Source organism: Nilaparvata lugens, chromosome 7 (genome assembly GCF_014356525.2).
Source record: "Nilaparvata lugens isolate BPH chromosome 7, ASM1435652v1, whole genome shotgun sequence".
NCBI lineage: Eukaryota > Metazoa > Arthropoda > Insecta > Hemiptera > Delphacidae > Nilaparvata > Nilaparvata lugens.
This window is the reverse complement of record NC_052510.1, coordinates 29,595,659-29,610,665: the sequence shown is the minus strand read 5'-3', so window position 1 is coordinate 29,610,665 and position 15,007 is coordinate 29,595,659. Positions and strand designations below refer to the sequence as shown.

Sequence of the window (15,007 nt, the reverse complement as noted above, 5' to 3'; positions counted from 1 at the left end):
TGTTCGTAGTACAACTCGAATAATACAGTTTCAACTTTTAAAAGAAGATAACTAAATACAGAGTCTCTTGATAAAAATCTTATTATAAATTGCAGATATTTTCAATCCATGGCCGCTCACAACATTATACAGAATTGGTGAAATCATGGAAACAACTTAATATTTCTTCTACAAGGATAATTCGACAAGAGGTTTCTTTGAGGATCCTATTCTATTGAGAAAAAACTACTTTTCAATCGCTTCAAAATTTCAAACCGCCATTTTTTTATACACATTTTTTATACAATTTTTTAAGAGGAAATGTGGTCAAATGATACATGATTTCATTACAGAGTTTCAAGAGAAAATGTATGGCGAAATTCCACATCGATGTCTCAAATCGTTTCGAAGTTATTCACATTTAAAGAGATACTAATAAATCATACAAGAATGAAATGAATGAATACATAGATAATTTTTTTAAAATATAAACGATCAAATTTTACTATTTCAAGTGTTAGTAAACATTTATAGTAAATTCTACTCACATATTCAACACTTTGAACAGAAAAGTTTGATCTGTCAGATTTTCAATGTAGGTACTCATCTATTTTATTTCTGTATGATTTATCAATGGATGTGAATAACTTTGAAACGGTTTAAGAAATCGATGAGCGGTTTTTGTCAATCATTTCCACTTCAAATTTAGTATCGAAATCATGTATCATACAATCAACGCCCAATTCAAAAAATGAAGTTGAATTGGAAATGATGGCGGATCCAAGATAGAGGAAAAATTTTTAAAGCGACAGAAAAGGAGTTCATTTATTTGAATAGAATTTCCAAAAAAAACCTAGTCTCAAATTATCCTTGTAAAATAAATATGAAGCTGTTTCCATGATTTCAACCATCTTTGTATAGTTTACTGTTCTCCAGGGTAGACCAGATGACATACAGCATTGGTACAAACACACTGAAGGCGGAGCGGAGCGGAGCGTGGCGTGGTCAGAGCGTTCATGATACACACGAAGCGTTCGAGCGTCAAGCGTCTAGGGCCTAGAAGAGTAGAGTACACAGAGAAGATAGAGAATCCTTCTACTTTGTGTAGAGTAGAAGAGTACAAGAGTAGACCAGACTGGCACTTGCACTGTGACGCTCCGCTTGTAGACGCTCCAAAAAACAAACCAGCATGTTCCAAAGTTTGACTCCACACCTCCGTTCTGCATGTAGACGCTTCCAGTGTGTTGCAGCTCATTACTTAACATGATATTTTTCACGACGCTCCACAACGCCACGCTGCCTTACGCTTTCAGTGTGTCTGTATCCCCTATAAGAAAGCATTGCACCCTTCAGTCTGCTATCGCTAACTGGTTGTGGGTTAGTATCCCGCTGGTTGACATGGACGTTTTATCACCTCATCAAAAATCACCCTATAACTTTCCATTAACCACACACAAGAAAAAACTCATTTAGGCAATATTTCAACACTAGTGAGACCCTGGCTGGAGAGCTTGCTCAAAATGCCTCTGATATTCTGTCAGCTGTTCTAATGTCTATTGAAAGCAGTGGGAAGTAGAGGTTATATTGAGTTAGATCCATTAATTGCATGCAATTGATAATCCAGCTGACAGTTCATTTGCGATTTGTAATGATACTCTTCTCATGCTCTACTAATGTTATCCTTTCATTTCTTAAAAAAAGACGAAGGAGTCGGCCAATTTTGTTGGCCAACGAACTCAATTTGTATGATGGTTCAAATAATATGTGTAGGAAGTAGATGAGAGCAATCAAAAGTTATCGTCGGAATACATCAAATAAATAAATTATTTACAATCATCAAATAAGAACATATTTCTCAAACATTCAACATCAAAGCTTGAAGAAATCGGCTGATCAAAATTGATTTGCATTGTTATTGGTCTAGTGATGTACACGTTATATTGGCAATTCAGAAAGATATGAGAACAGCGTTGCCGATTCTCGGCCTTGACATTGCCGCCTTCCATAGAGGATAGCTAATACCGGTTGGCAATTCAGAAAGATATGAGAACAGCGTTGCCGATTCTCGGCCTTGACATTGCCGCCTTCTATAGAGGATAGCTAATACCGGTATATCTGATAAAATAATAAGTGTTAATTTTTGTTTATAATAGTGAATTACATCAGTATGTTGAATACATATACACTCACACACACCAACAGACGGACAACAATTTTGACATTGAGACAAAAGTAATAACTCGCTAACGCTCGTTCAATTATAGTAATTGTATATTGTACCATGTTTTGATGGAATTATGGAACTATTAAATTTAATAGAGTAGATGGCAGCTTACTAAAATATTATTGTTCAGTGAAATAGATTGCTTCTAAAATAAGACATAAATGCAAGATAAAAAAAGACTGTCATTACAGACCAAAGCATTGTTACTACCTCAGTTCACACATTACACTCCACAATGAATCTTACAAAAAAATTAAAAAGGCTATATTTTATATTATTTGAAGAAGAAGGCTGGTAACTATTTGAAGAAGAACTGGTAACTCTTCAGTCGCGAACATCTATAAACACCTGCAGTCCTTGGGTCCTTGGAACTAATATTAATTATTGGTTTATACAATAATGTTTTTGGATATTCTTATTGAATGATAGTATTATGTACAGAACTATTTCAATTATTACGAAAATAAAAATTATAACATCCAAAAATATTCATTAAGATTCATAATATTGATTATTAGCCTACTTCATGTCTCAACTAACTCCGAGAATTATCTCTACCACATATTTCAGACCATGGGAGCATGAAATAATGGTTACAGTACCAAATTATTAATTTGAATCAGGAAAGCTTCTGAAAACCATCAGTCCACATTCTGGTTATGTCTTGTTATCGATTGTGCTGATGTGATACTGACAATCGAATTCAAATTCATTCACCACAAGCATCAATTTTTCAAGAGGGAATAGGTCAGAAATCATGAAAGAATACTGTCATGACTAGTCAATGATGAATAGTGTCGAATAAATAGTGACCACTTGCAACTAATTCCAGCACACATAACCTGTAAACGAGACCAAACTACGTTATAAATCTGGTTACAAGTTAGCACACTAACCTACAATGGATAGAGTCTTCAGCGACCTTCAAGTGGCCACGCACCAGGACAACTGATTGGAAAATCCTGCGCAATGCAACTCACCAGCTTGCACGCACTATTTTAGGCTGTATCACTTGTGGACATGAGGCGGCAGGCATAAGGCTGCAGGAGCCCCCCTGGCAATGCTCCGCCAGTTGTAGGCCTACGTGTCTTGTCCGTCAAACTATTTTTGAATCACATCCTTGAGACAACAAAGAAGTTGCATGAACCAATAACAATGCTTGCAATGCCCATTCCAAAGATGATTCGAAATGAAAAATTCGTTCTCCATTTTAAAACTGGATATACTAATTCTATCCATTATTTCATAGAATTATAAACAAGTAGAGATTTCATATTAGAAATCGCTTTAATTTGAGTTATGATGAAGACTTTTATAGGTGAGACATAGACTAAGAGACCCTTTAAGAGACTCTAAAACTTTATAGGAGTAAATGCTAGTAGAACATGGCCTTATGTCTCTAATTCATGGAAGCTGTGGAAAAAGGAATCTCAATCTCTTGCCATTTTCCTATATGTGTTATTACTAGAGACAAATTTTGGACACAGATCAAGACTCATTGCTTGAGTCTAACAAGAGTGATTGAGTCTACTAGCAAGAATCCATATTACTGGTCAGTATTAATACAAGTCTGGAGATGGGAATAATCATATACTATTAATCGAGCAATTTCTGTTTATATGTTTGTATTTCACCGGATCTCGAAAACGGCTCTAACGATTTTCACGAAATTTGGAACATAGTAGATTTATTGAAGTTTGGGGAGGTGCATATGATACACATTTAAACAAATTGTTCATTATCCAAAAACACATGATAAGAGCGGCGCTTGGTAAACCTAGATTATATCCAAGTAGAGAAATCTTCCTTGAGTTTAAAGTTCCAACGCTAAGACAAAATTATGTGAAAAAGGTCATTCTCCATATAAATAAAAATAAGTCTCAATATGTTTTGCGCGAAACGCCTTATAACACTCGTCCAAACAATATATACAATATCAATCTCATAAAACTTACAACATGCAGGCATCAATTAACATACTTTAGCAATTACATGGTAAACAAAATTCCCAATGATTTTATAACCAAAAAAATCACTCTTGCTCTACACATCAGTATGGATAATTGGATATACCAAAATATTTTCTTTAAGCTAACTGTATAGATCTGTGAATTGGATTAATATTATATTTTTTAGATATTTAACATTTGGTATATAAATAATAAACAATCCGGATCAATCCCACCCAACAATTTTATAAATTTAAAAAAAAAATCATGGTGGCCTCCCTACATCGACTTTCAGCTAACTTTTCCTCTTTTCTTTTTATTTTTACATCTCCTTTTATGTACTTTCGTATTTCGAAATCATTGTCACTGCATAGCAAATAGTGTGAATGAACTACAACTCACTGCCAAAAACAAGGTACTGTAACCCCGACGATAAAGCAACGTACAAACCAACGAAAGTGCAGTGTAGTGAAACAAAGGTTCATTCGAGAATGTCAATAAAAAGTGGGGATTCAAAATTATTATGAAATGGGTTATATGGGTTACTATCGACGAAATTTGGGTTCAACGGGTTTTTTTCTTTCTTGAGTAATTTCATGTTGAAATTAATTGGTTATTTTATGACTGGTCTTGTTTGGTTTTGTGACGTATTGCTATCTAAACGGGGATAGTAATGCGCCCCCGAATCAGATGAAGAATGTCAACAAAGTAACATGATATTGTTGTTTCTGTTGTTCGATTTTAGCTGCCAATGTTTAATGAAGCTGTTTGTATTTTTCTATTATTTCAAATTGTAGTGTTATTCTATAGTATAAACCTATTAAATCAGGCATGGCAAGATTAATTGAAGTTTTCTTGACTCTAGCCCGTTCACCTGCATGAATTAGGTATAGACTCAGGTATTTTCTAGATGTGTCGGCCTATTTCTAAATTCTAAATTTTATTCAAAATTATCTTCTTTGGCACAACATGATAAGAGCGGCGCTTGGTAAACCTAGATTATATCCAAGTAGAGAAATCTTCCTTGAGTTTAAAGTTCCAACGCTAAGACAAAATTATGTAAAAAAGGTCATTCTCCATATAAATAAAAATAAGTCTCAATATGTTTTGCGCGAAACGCCCTATAACACTCGTCCAAACAATAGATACAATATCAATCTCATAAAACTTACAACATGCAGGCATCAATTAACATACTTTAGCGATTACATGGTAAACAAAATTCCCAATGATTTTATAACCAAAAAAATCACTCTTGCTCTACACATCAGTATGGATAATTGGATATACCAAAATATTTTCTTTAAGCTAACTGTATAGATCTGTGAATTGGATTAATATTATATTTTTAGATATTTAACATTTGGTATATAAATAATAAACAAACCGGATCATCCCACCTAACAATTTTATAAATTTTTAAAAAAAATCATGGTGGCCTCCCTACATAGACTTTCAGCTAACTTTTCCTCTTTTCTTTTTATTTTTACATCTCCTTTTATGTACTTTCGTATTTCGAAATCATTGTCACTGCATAGCAAATAGTGTGAATGAACTACAACTCACTGCCAACACACAAGTGTTACTTATGTTGGCAGTGCCAAAAAGGAAAAATTGCTTTTACACTGAAGTTAACGGAACATTTCATTTTACTTCTACTACTGTACTATGTCAAGTTTATTTATCAAGTTATTTACTTAATCTATTGTACCTAAGTATTTAGTAAAATTTAAAATTTTGTTTCTGTTTTGGATAGTTAAATTTTCATTTTGTTTCATTTTATTTTAATGATGTAATGTGCTTTTTTGGCGAAATAAATTCAATTCAAAATCTCGGTTCCATGATATAAAAATCGATTGCACTAGGTCTAATCCCTGAGAAAACTCGCTGAACGACATTAAAAGGATAATCCATCCTTGGAAAAATAGCTGAGACTTCGTCGTCCGTGGATAGTAGAAAAGTAAGTAACCGAGTGCGTCTGAGGAAAATCAAAATATCTCATCCACCAAATTCATAAGCTGACGTATAGCAAACTATAAATATTTAAACGATCTGAACAAACCTTAATGGTTCGAAAGGTCAAATTATATTCATTACTGATGAAAAATAATAATAATAATCATTATTTAAAAAAATCTGGTGTGGTGCACTCACACAACTTTCCTTGACGTTATGAAAATTGATCAACTGATGCTAGTGTTCCCGCGCATCTCAAGTCTACTTTTCTAAGATCTGAGCCAGCTGATGACAGGGCAATAGCGCTGCAGACACACGAAGTCTGCTATCTCTTCATAGTGAATGATTTAATAGAATCAACCGTTGTCAACAGTTTGCAATTGAATAATCTTATTTTCTCTAATTTCGAGCTTATTTTCAATTTTAGGTGAAAATGCTACTGAACACTAATTGTAGAGATTTTTATGCTCAATCTTTTCCACTTGAATTTTTTTGTTTGAATTGTATCTAAAACCTGATGATTGGGAATCTAAAATCAAACTTTGAATAGATGGTGCAGTGCTCCTGAAATTTCTACAGATATGAGACTTGTGGCAGTTGATAGAGCTTATTAATGACGTTTCTAGGTATGAATTTGATCAAAATCGTTGGAGCCGTTTTCGATAAAATCGCGAAAAACCTTGTTTTTGACAAAATTTTCGCCATTTTAGCCGCCATCTTGAATTGCATTTGATCGAAATTGTTCGTGTCGGATCCTTATAGTGTAAGGACCTCAAGTTCCAAATTTCAAGTCATTCCGTTAATTGGGAGATGAGATATCGTGTATTAGCTGTTTTAGCTTTTGATGAATTGTAGGAAGAGTTAGAAATTAATGCTGTAATACATTTATTTACAGCGGTTCATGTGTGTCCCCAAACCAACTTCTTGTACTACCACCCCTTTGGTTCCGCAACTTTATGTAAAACCGCTTCAAGACACCCGTTCAGACGACAGGTCTAGGGACGTAAGAGGACGTCGCCGTCAAGCCAAATTCAACCGGTAAAAGCTCACCGCCAAAAACAAGGTACTGTAACCCCGACGATAAAGCAACGTACAAACCAACGAAAGTGCAGTGTAGTGAAACAAAGGTTCATTCGAGAATGTCAATAAAAAGTGGGGATTCAAAATTATTATGAAATGGGTTATATGGGTTACTATCGACGAAATTTGGGTTCAACGGTTTTTTTCTTTCTTGAGTAATTTCATGTTGAAATTAATTGGTTATTTTATGACTGGTCTTGTTTGGTTTTGTGACGTATTGCTATCTAAACGGGGATAGTAATGCGCCCCCGAATCAGATGAAGAATGTCAACAAAGTAACATGATATTGTTGTTTCTGTTGTTCGATTTTAGCTGCCAATGTTTAATGAAGCTGTTTGTATTTTTCTATTATTTCAAATTGTAGTGTTATTCTATAGTATAAACCTATTAAATCAGGCATGGCAAGATTAATTGAAGTTTTCTTGACTCTAGCCCGTTCACCTGCATGAATTAGGTATAGACTCAGGTATTTTCTAGATGTGTCGGCCTATTTCTAAATTCTAAATTTTATTCAAAATTATCTTCTTTGGCACAACATGATAAGAGCGGCGCTTGGTAAACCTAGATTATATCCAAGTAGAGAAATCTTCCTTGAGTTTAAAGTTCCAACGCTAAGACAAAATTATGTAAAAAAGGTCATTCTCCATATAAATAAAAATAAGTCTCAATATGTTTTGCGCGAAACGCCCTATAACACTCGTCCAAACAATAGATACAATATCAATCTCATAAAACTTACAACATGCAGGCATCAATTAACATACTTTAGCGATTACATGGTAAACAAAATTCCCAATGATTTTATAACCAAAAAAATCACTCTTGCTCTACACATCAGTATGGATAATTGGATATACCAAAATATTTTCTTTAAGCTAACTGTATAGATCTGTGAATTGGATTAATATTATATTTTTTAGATATTTAACATTTGGTATATAAATAATAAACAAACCGGATCAATCCCACCTAACAATTTTATAAATTTTAAAAAAAAATCATGGTGGCCTCCCTACATAGACTTTCAGCTAACTTTTCCTCTTTTCTTTTTATTTTTACATCTCCTTTTATGTACTTTCGTATTTCGAAATCATTGTCACTGCATAGCAAATAGTGTGAATGAACTACAACTCACTGCCAACACACAAGTGTTACTTATGTTGGCAGTGCCAAAAAGGAAAAATTGCTTTTACAATGAAGTTAACGGAACATTTCATTTTACTTCTACTACTGTACTATGTCAAGTTTATTTATCAAGTTATTTACTTAATCTATTGTACCTAAGTATTTAGTATAATTTAAAATTTTGTTTCTGTTTTGGATAGTTAAATTTTCATTTTGTTTCATTTTATTTTAATGATGTAATGTGCTTTTTTGGCGAAATAAATTCAATTCAAAATCTCGGTTCCATGATATAAAAATCGATTGCACTAGGTCTAATCCCTGAGAAAACTCGCTGAACGACATTAAAAGGATAATCCATCCTTGGAAAAATAGCTGAGACTTCGTCGTCCGTGGATAGTAGAAAAGTAAGTAACCGAGTGCGTCTGAGGAAAATCAAAATATCTCATCCACCAAATTCATAAGCTGACGTATAGCAAACTATAAATATTTAAACGATCTGAACAAACCTTAATGGTTCGAAAGGTCAAATTATATTCATTACTGATGAAAAATAATAATAATAATCATTATTTAAAAAAATCTGGTGTGGTGCACTCACACAACTTTCCTTGACGTTATGAAAATTGATCAACTGATGCTAGTGTTCCCGCGCATCTCAAGTCTACTTTTCTAAGATCTGAGCCAGCTGATGACAGGGCAATAGCGCTGCAGACACACGAAGTCTGCTATCTCTTCATAGTGAATGATTTAATAGAATCAACCGTTGTCAACAGTTTGCAATTGAATAATCTTATTTTCTCTAATTTCGAGCTTATTTTCAATTTTAGGTGAAAATGCTACTGAACACTAATTGTAGAGATTTTTATGCTCAATCTTTTCCACTTGAATTTTTTTGTTTGAATTGTATCTAAAACCTGATGATTGGGAATCTAAAATCAAACTTTGAATAGATGGTGCAGTGCTCCTGAAATTTCTACAGATATGAGACTTGTGGCAGTTGATAGAGCTTATTAATGACGTTTCTAGGTATGAATTTGATCAAAATCGTTGGAGCCGTTTTCGATAAAATCGCGAAAAACCTTGTTTTTGACAAAATTTTCGCCATTTTAGCCGCCATCTTGAATTGCATTTGATCGAAATTGTTCGTGTCGGATCCTTATAGTGTAAGGACCTCAAGTTCCAAATTTCAAGTCATTCCGTTAATTGGGAGATGAGATATCGTGTATTAGCTGTTTTAGCTTTTGATGAATTGTAGGAAGAGTTAGAAATTAATGCTGTAATACATTTATTTACAGCGGTTCATGTGTGTCCCCAAACCAACTTCTTGTACTACCACCCCTTTGGTTCCGCAACTTTATGTAAAACCGCTTCAAGACACCCGTTCAGACGACAGGTCTAGGGACGTAAGAGGACGTCGCCGTCAAGCCAAATTCACCGGTAAAAGCTCACCGCCAAAAACAAGGTACTGTAACCCCGACGATAAAGCAACGTACAAACCAACGAAAGTGCAGTGTAGTGAAACAAAGGTTCATTCGAGAATGTCAATAAAAAGTGGGGATTCAAAATTATATGAAATGGGTTATATGGGTTACTATCGACGAAATTTGGGTTCAACGGGTTTTTTTCTTTCTTGAGTAATTTCATGTTGAAATTAATTGGTTATTTTATGACTGGTCTTGTTTGGTTTTGTGACGTATTGCTATCTAAACGGGGATAGTAATGCGCCCCCGAATCAGATGAAGAATGTCAACAAAGTAACATGATATTGTTGTTTCTGTTGTTCGATTTTAGCTGCCAATGTTTAATGAAGCTGTTTGTATTTTTCTATTATTTCAAATTGTAGTGTTATTCTATAGTATAAACCTATTAAATCAGGCATGGCAAGATTAATTGAAGTTTTCTTGACTCTAGCCCGTTCACCTGCATGAATTAGGTATACACAGATGCACATACACTCATACACACACACACACACACACACACACACACCACACACACACCACACACACACACACACACACACACACACACACACACACACACACACACACACACCACACACACACACACACATACACACACACACACATACAGATCAATACCCAAAAACCACTTTTTTGAACTCAGGGGACCTTGAAACGTATAGAAATTTAGAAATTGGGGTACCTTAATTTTTTTCGGAAAGCAATACTTTCCTTACCAATGGTAATAGGGCAAGGAAAGTAAAACATATTTTCGCGATGTTTTCAAACTCATCATAATTTTCAAAGTTAATAATTATTTTACAGTTTTAAGTGATTAGTGAGTGTTATTTTGTAATTTAATTTGGTCTGCAAATAATCTAAATTAGAAATTTCCTGTTTTCAAATGTTTGGACTGAAAATTGGAACTGAATTCAAGTCTATGGAACATAACCTACTTTTTGGACTATTTATAGTGTATAAATCAAAATTCGGGGAAGAAACAGTTATGTGCTGTGCCTGTTAGTCCTTCCCAATCATTTTAAAGAATTGAATTCTTTTTATCAATAAATAAATAACGAGCGAAGCTCGGTGCCATGATATTGTTTTATAATAGTTGATCAATACACTGATTAAGTAATTCGGATTGAATATTTATCTATTATTGATAATGTGATAACGTTGAATTCAGAAGTAGAGGTCAGGAGTGAGAAAAGAATAAAGACATTGAAGACAAATTTTTGAATTTGAAGTACTATTTACATGTTTAATGGTAATTCGCAATAAATAATACAAAAATGAGGAATGGGTGACAATTTGTTATTGAGCTAGGGTTGGATTTTGCTTAACCGATGATAGCCTTGGCGGCGTATGGGTAGGGGGCGGCGACCTTGTAGGCGGGGGCGGCGTAAGCGAGAGGAGCGGCTACCTTGTAGGCGGGGGCGGCGTATGCGACGGGGGCGGCAACCTTGGCGACAACTGGGTGAGCAGCGGGCTCCTTGTGGACAACAGCGTTGAATCCGTTGACGGGGTCAGCGGTGTAGTCGACGATTCTCCTGGTGCCATCGGGTTCAACAAGGGAGTAGCTGCCCTGGACAACATCTCCGGATCGGCTCTCGTGCTGGCTCTTGGAGTCTCCGGTCAGAGCATCCTGGATGTCGTAGGCGTAGCTGTACTGTGGGTTGGGGTCGTACTCGTCAGCGACGACGGCCTTGGCTGCGTAGGCGACGGGGGCGGCAACCTTGGCGTAGGCGGGGGCGGCGTAGGCCAGGGGGGCTGGGGCCACGACGGCGGGGGCGCCCAGGTAACCAGCCTGCACGGCCACCAGGAGGGCGGAGAAAGCGATCAGCTACCAATAAAAAATATTTATCAGTCCAAATGTTCAATCACCAACTTCAATGAACAAAACATTAAACAAAATGAACATAAGTTTAAGTTATGTTTTCACAATAAAAATTTCGTCTCAGATATTCACACTTGTCAAATGGAATGTTTCACAACACTGTAATAGACGCACCTGCACTGCACAAGACTCACCTAACCTACAATACTCATTTGCTAAGATCCAATTGATTCAAGTGAAATATTTGAAAAATCCAATTGAAGTAAATACATGCAAAGATGAGAGCAGCAGGAATGAGCCACTTTCAAGTTTCAAAATTAAGTCGATGAGCGATAAAACTATGTGAAAAACCTTATGATTCCAATTTGTATTGAAAATGGGAATCGAAATAAAATCAAACACAATCATTTGCTAAATAACTGAAGATTGAAAATTGTTTAAAATTAATAAGTAAGCTTGAAAAGGAACAAAAAGTGCTTTGAAGTTATTGAGAGATTTCGAATTGATTTTTTTTTTATTCACAATGTACAACTACAGCTATGAAGAAGCATTATTGACACAAGAGGATGAAAAACCTGAGCGTGACTCTGAATTCTAAAAAAATAAAAACAATATGGAAATGTTAGCTTGAAACACTAGAAAGTATGGAGGATTCGAATTTCTATTAACGTTGAAATAATAAGGAATCAGAAAAAATGCATAGAATTCAATCTCAAGTTATTGTTTTATTATTCTCTACAAACGTTGAGAAAATGGAATTATATTGGAGAGCGAATAAATACTGATTAGATTCTCATATAACTTGAAAGTTCTCATCGGTAATCAATATGGGTTAGAATTTACAGAGCTTTAATATCAAACAGAAAACTAGCATTTTTCACTGGAATTGGAGGTGGTTAACGCAGCTCATTTCTATTAGAAGTGAAATTGTTAGAAAATCTAGTATCTTACCTTGTTGTACACCATGTTGACTGATTGTTCAGATGAATAATCCAACTGTACTTAGCTGTCCAAAACTTTGTGCTTTTATAGTTGATGAGTGGCCACTGGAAGGGCTGACCACCACACACCAGGGAAGCAGCCACCCCACACGGCACTCAATCTCCCCACCCCCTATCACAATGAGACAATTTCAAACTTATTTCGTGGTGCACTTGCTGAGAGGGACCAAATACACTACCACACTTACACACACCCAAACGACCTTAGTCTTATTTTCGCAATAACGGACGACAACCACTGCACTTTGTCAGTGTGTGTGTGAGAGCTGGAATCGCGATTATGTGGTGTTACATACAATTGATAAGAAGGAACACACGCACGCGTGGAGACGCCAATGATGCGAGGGCGTCACCTGATGTCCGCGCTCAAGCCATAGTCATGTATATTTATTTATAATGTTCATATAGATGTATGGCTGAAGCCAACCAGCTGGTAAAGCGGCCAGTGGTCACACACACACGCAAGCGCGCACAGGACCCGCCCAAACACCCTCTCTGGTACTCCTCCAAATCAAGGATTTAGTACTCGATTCAGACTAGCTTCAAGTTGGCTACGAGCACTGAAACTCTGCTGAGTGGTGAGTACACAATACATTCATTTAAGGGCAAATTTTGGGGTTTTATTCAAACAATTTCCGTCAATTCTTTGGTGAAAATTATTGTTAAAAATGTCAATTCAGGACGAAATTTAATACACGTTGACGTGTACAAAGCTTATCTGCTACTTCAAGTTCTACCTTACAAATACAATTCTCAGACAATACAATATGAATCACACATAATTCATAAGAACAGTGGACAATACTGAGATAAATACTTGCCTTATGCAAGACATATTATGTAAATGCTCATTGATTGAAGAGGCAGAGGCTTAATAGGAGTTTGATAGAAAGCTTGAGTTAATCAAATAATCATTATCTAAAATCAGTGAAAATCTTGACATAAAGTATAATTTTTATTTTTGCAAATATACTATACAATATGATTAAATGATTTATAATTTGTAGGTCTAGATCATGATGATGGAGATCATTTTTAATGAACGATATCAGTATTGTGTTATTTTTATGAAAGTAGCAAATCAAAATGATTTAACAAAAGAAAATGAATACGAACATGGAACGAACGTCATATTGGAGCATCATGAAATAGTTAAACCGTCAAATCATGAGGGAGGAGAATTGGCTCAAGTTGGTTTGGGAACCTCTTATTATGCAAGAAATAACTTAGGCCTACTACTAAGCTATATCCCATGAACGATAATGACATTAAACTTAGAAGGAAGATAAATATCAAATTCCTTTTTCAATTATTATCAACAATTTTTACTTGAGAGGTATGAAAAGATATGATGAACGTAAAGCACAATAATCATTTAATTATTGAATAATAGATCGATGTACTGCATTGTAAACATGGAGAATGAAGCTTTGAACCTGGAGAATAAAGCAATATATTATACAGGAATCATCTTTAAAAATCAATTTAAACTGTTAAATTGCTGGATCCCCAATTTTATAACACAATACTAACAGTAAAACTTGAAATTAGAAAACATGCAATGGAGAAGCAGGCTAGAATATTCTCTTTTCAAGTTTCTCATACAGTAAAAGGAAAAGTTATCAAAGATAAATATTTTATATTGCAATTTTTAAAATGTTGATAGATTTATTTTCATTTTAATCCATTATTAAACAAGGATCAGAATTAATATGCTATTAGCAGACCATCCAGCAGACTTCTACAGCTGCGAATATTGACAACAAAAGCGTTCTTTGAATTTTCTTCAAGCTTTTCTCCCTGTTGTCAATATTTGCAGTTGCAGAAGTCTTCAGGATGTTTGATAGCATATATTTATTTGGATCTTCGTTCAACAATCAATTATGGTTTCTCTTCATCTCCTCTCTCTAATACTATATGAACAGTACAGTGTTATATTGGATGAATAATCTGATATTCTGAAAACAACCCTCCAAGACCAAACACAAACATGCTTACTCCAGATTTTTAAAATTTGATTTGAAACACATCGATAAATAATTCCCGGCCTCACACATTTATTCATTGACTACTGAAAATCCTACCCACAAAAATGATTTTTCTCTTATATTTTTATATGTGATTATAGCACATGAATTAATCGAATGGATGTCAACATGAATATTATACGTTTGTAATCGTGTACTTTGTACAATGTTTGGTAAAACAGATCCTATAATGAGGTAAATTATACAAAACATTACATATATGCAATACAACTTGACAATTTTGTACTTTCTATCACTGGATCACTACACTTTGTAAGTATTAAAAATGGTGATTGTCAAATGCGATAATGAAACCGCAAACATCTGTTGTGAATGCGATATAACCGATTGCATCTAGATAGA

At 34.9% G+C, this 15,007-nt stretch overlaps 2 protein-coding genes across 3 annotated transcripts in view; both read right to left on the bottom strand.

Annotated features, from left to right (window-relative positions):
* Positions 1 to 15,007, bottom strand: part of LOC111045510 (neurobeachin-like protein 1) — a 400,901-nt gene that overhangs the window by 204,713 nt on the left and 181,181 nt on the right. The gene's annotated exons all lie outside the window — the stretch shown is intronic.
* LOC111047942 (cuticle protein 21-like) lies at positions 11,012 to 12,886 on the bottom strand. Its single transcript, XM_022333780.2, has 2 exons — positions 12,568 to 12,886; positions 11,012 to 11,622 (listed from the first exon to the last, which is right to left on the bottom strand). The coding sequence occupies exons 1-2, from the start codon at positions 12,580 to 12,582 to the stop codon at positions 11,119 to 11,121; spliced, it is 519 nt and encodes a 172-aa protein (XP_022189472.2). The 5' UTR covers positions 12,583 to 12,886; the 3' UTR covers positions 11,012 to 11,118.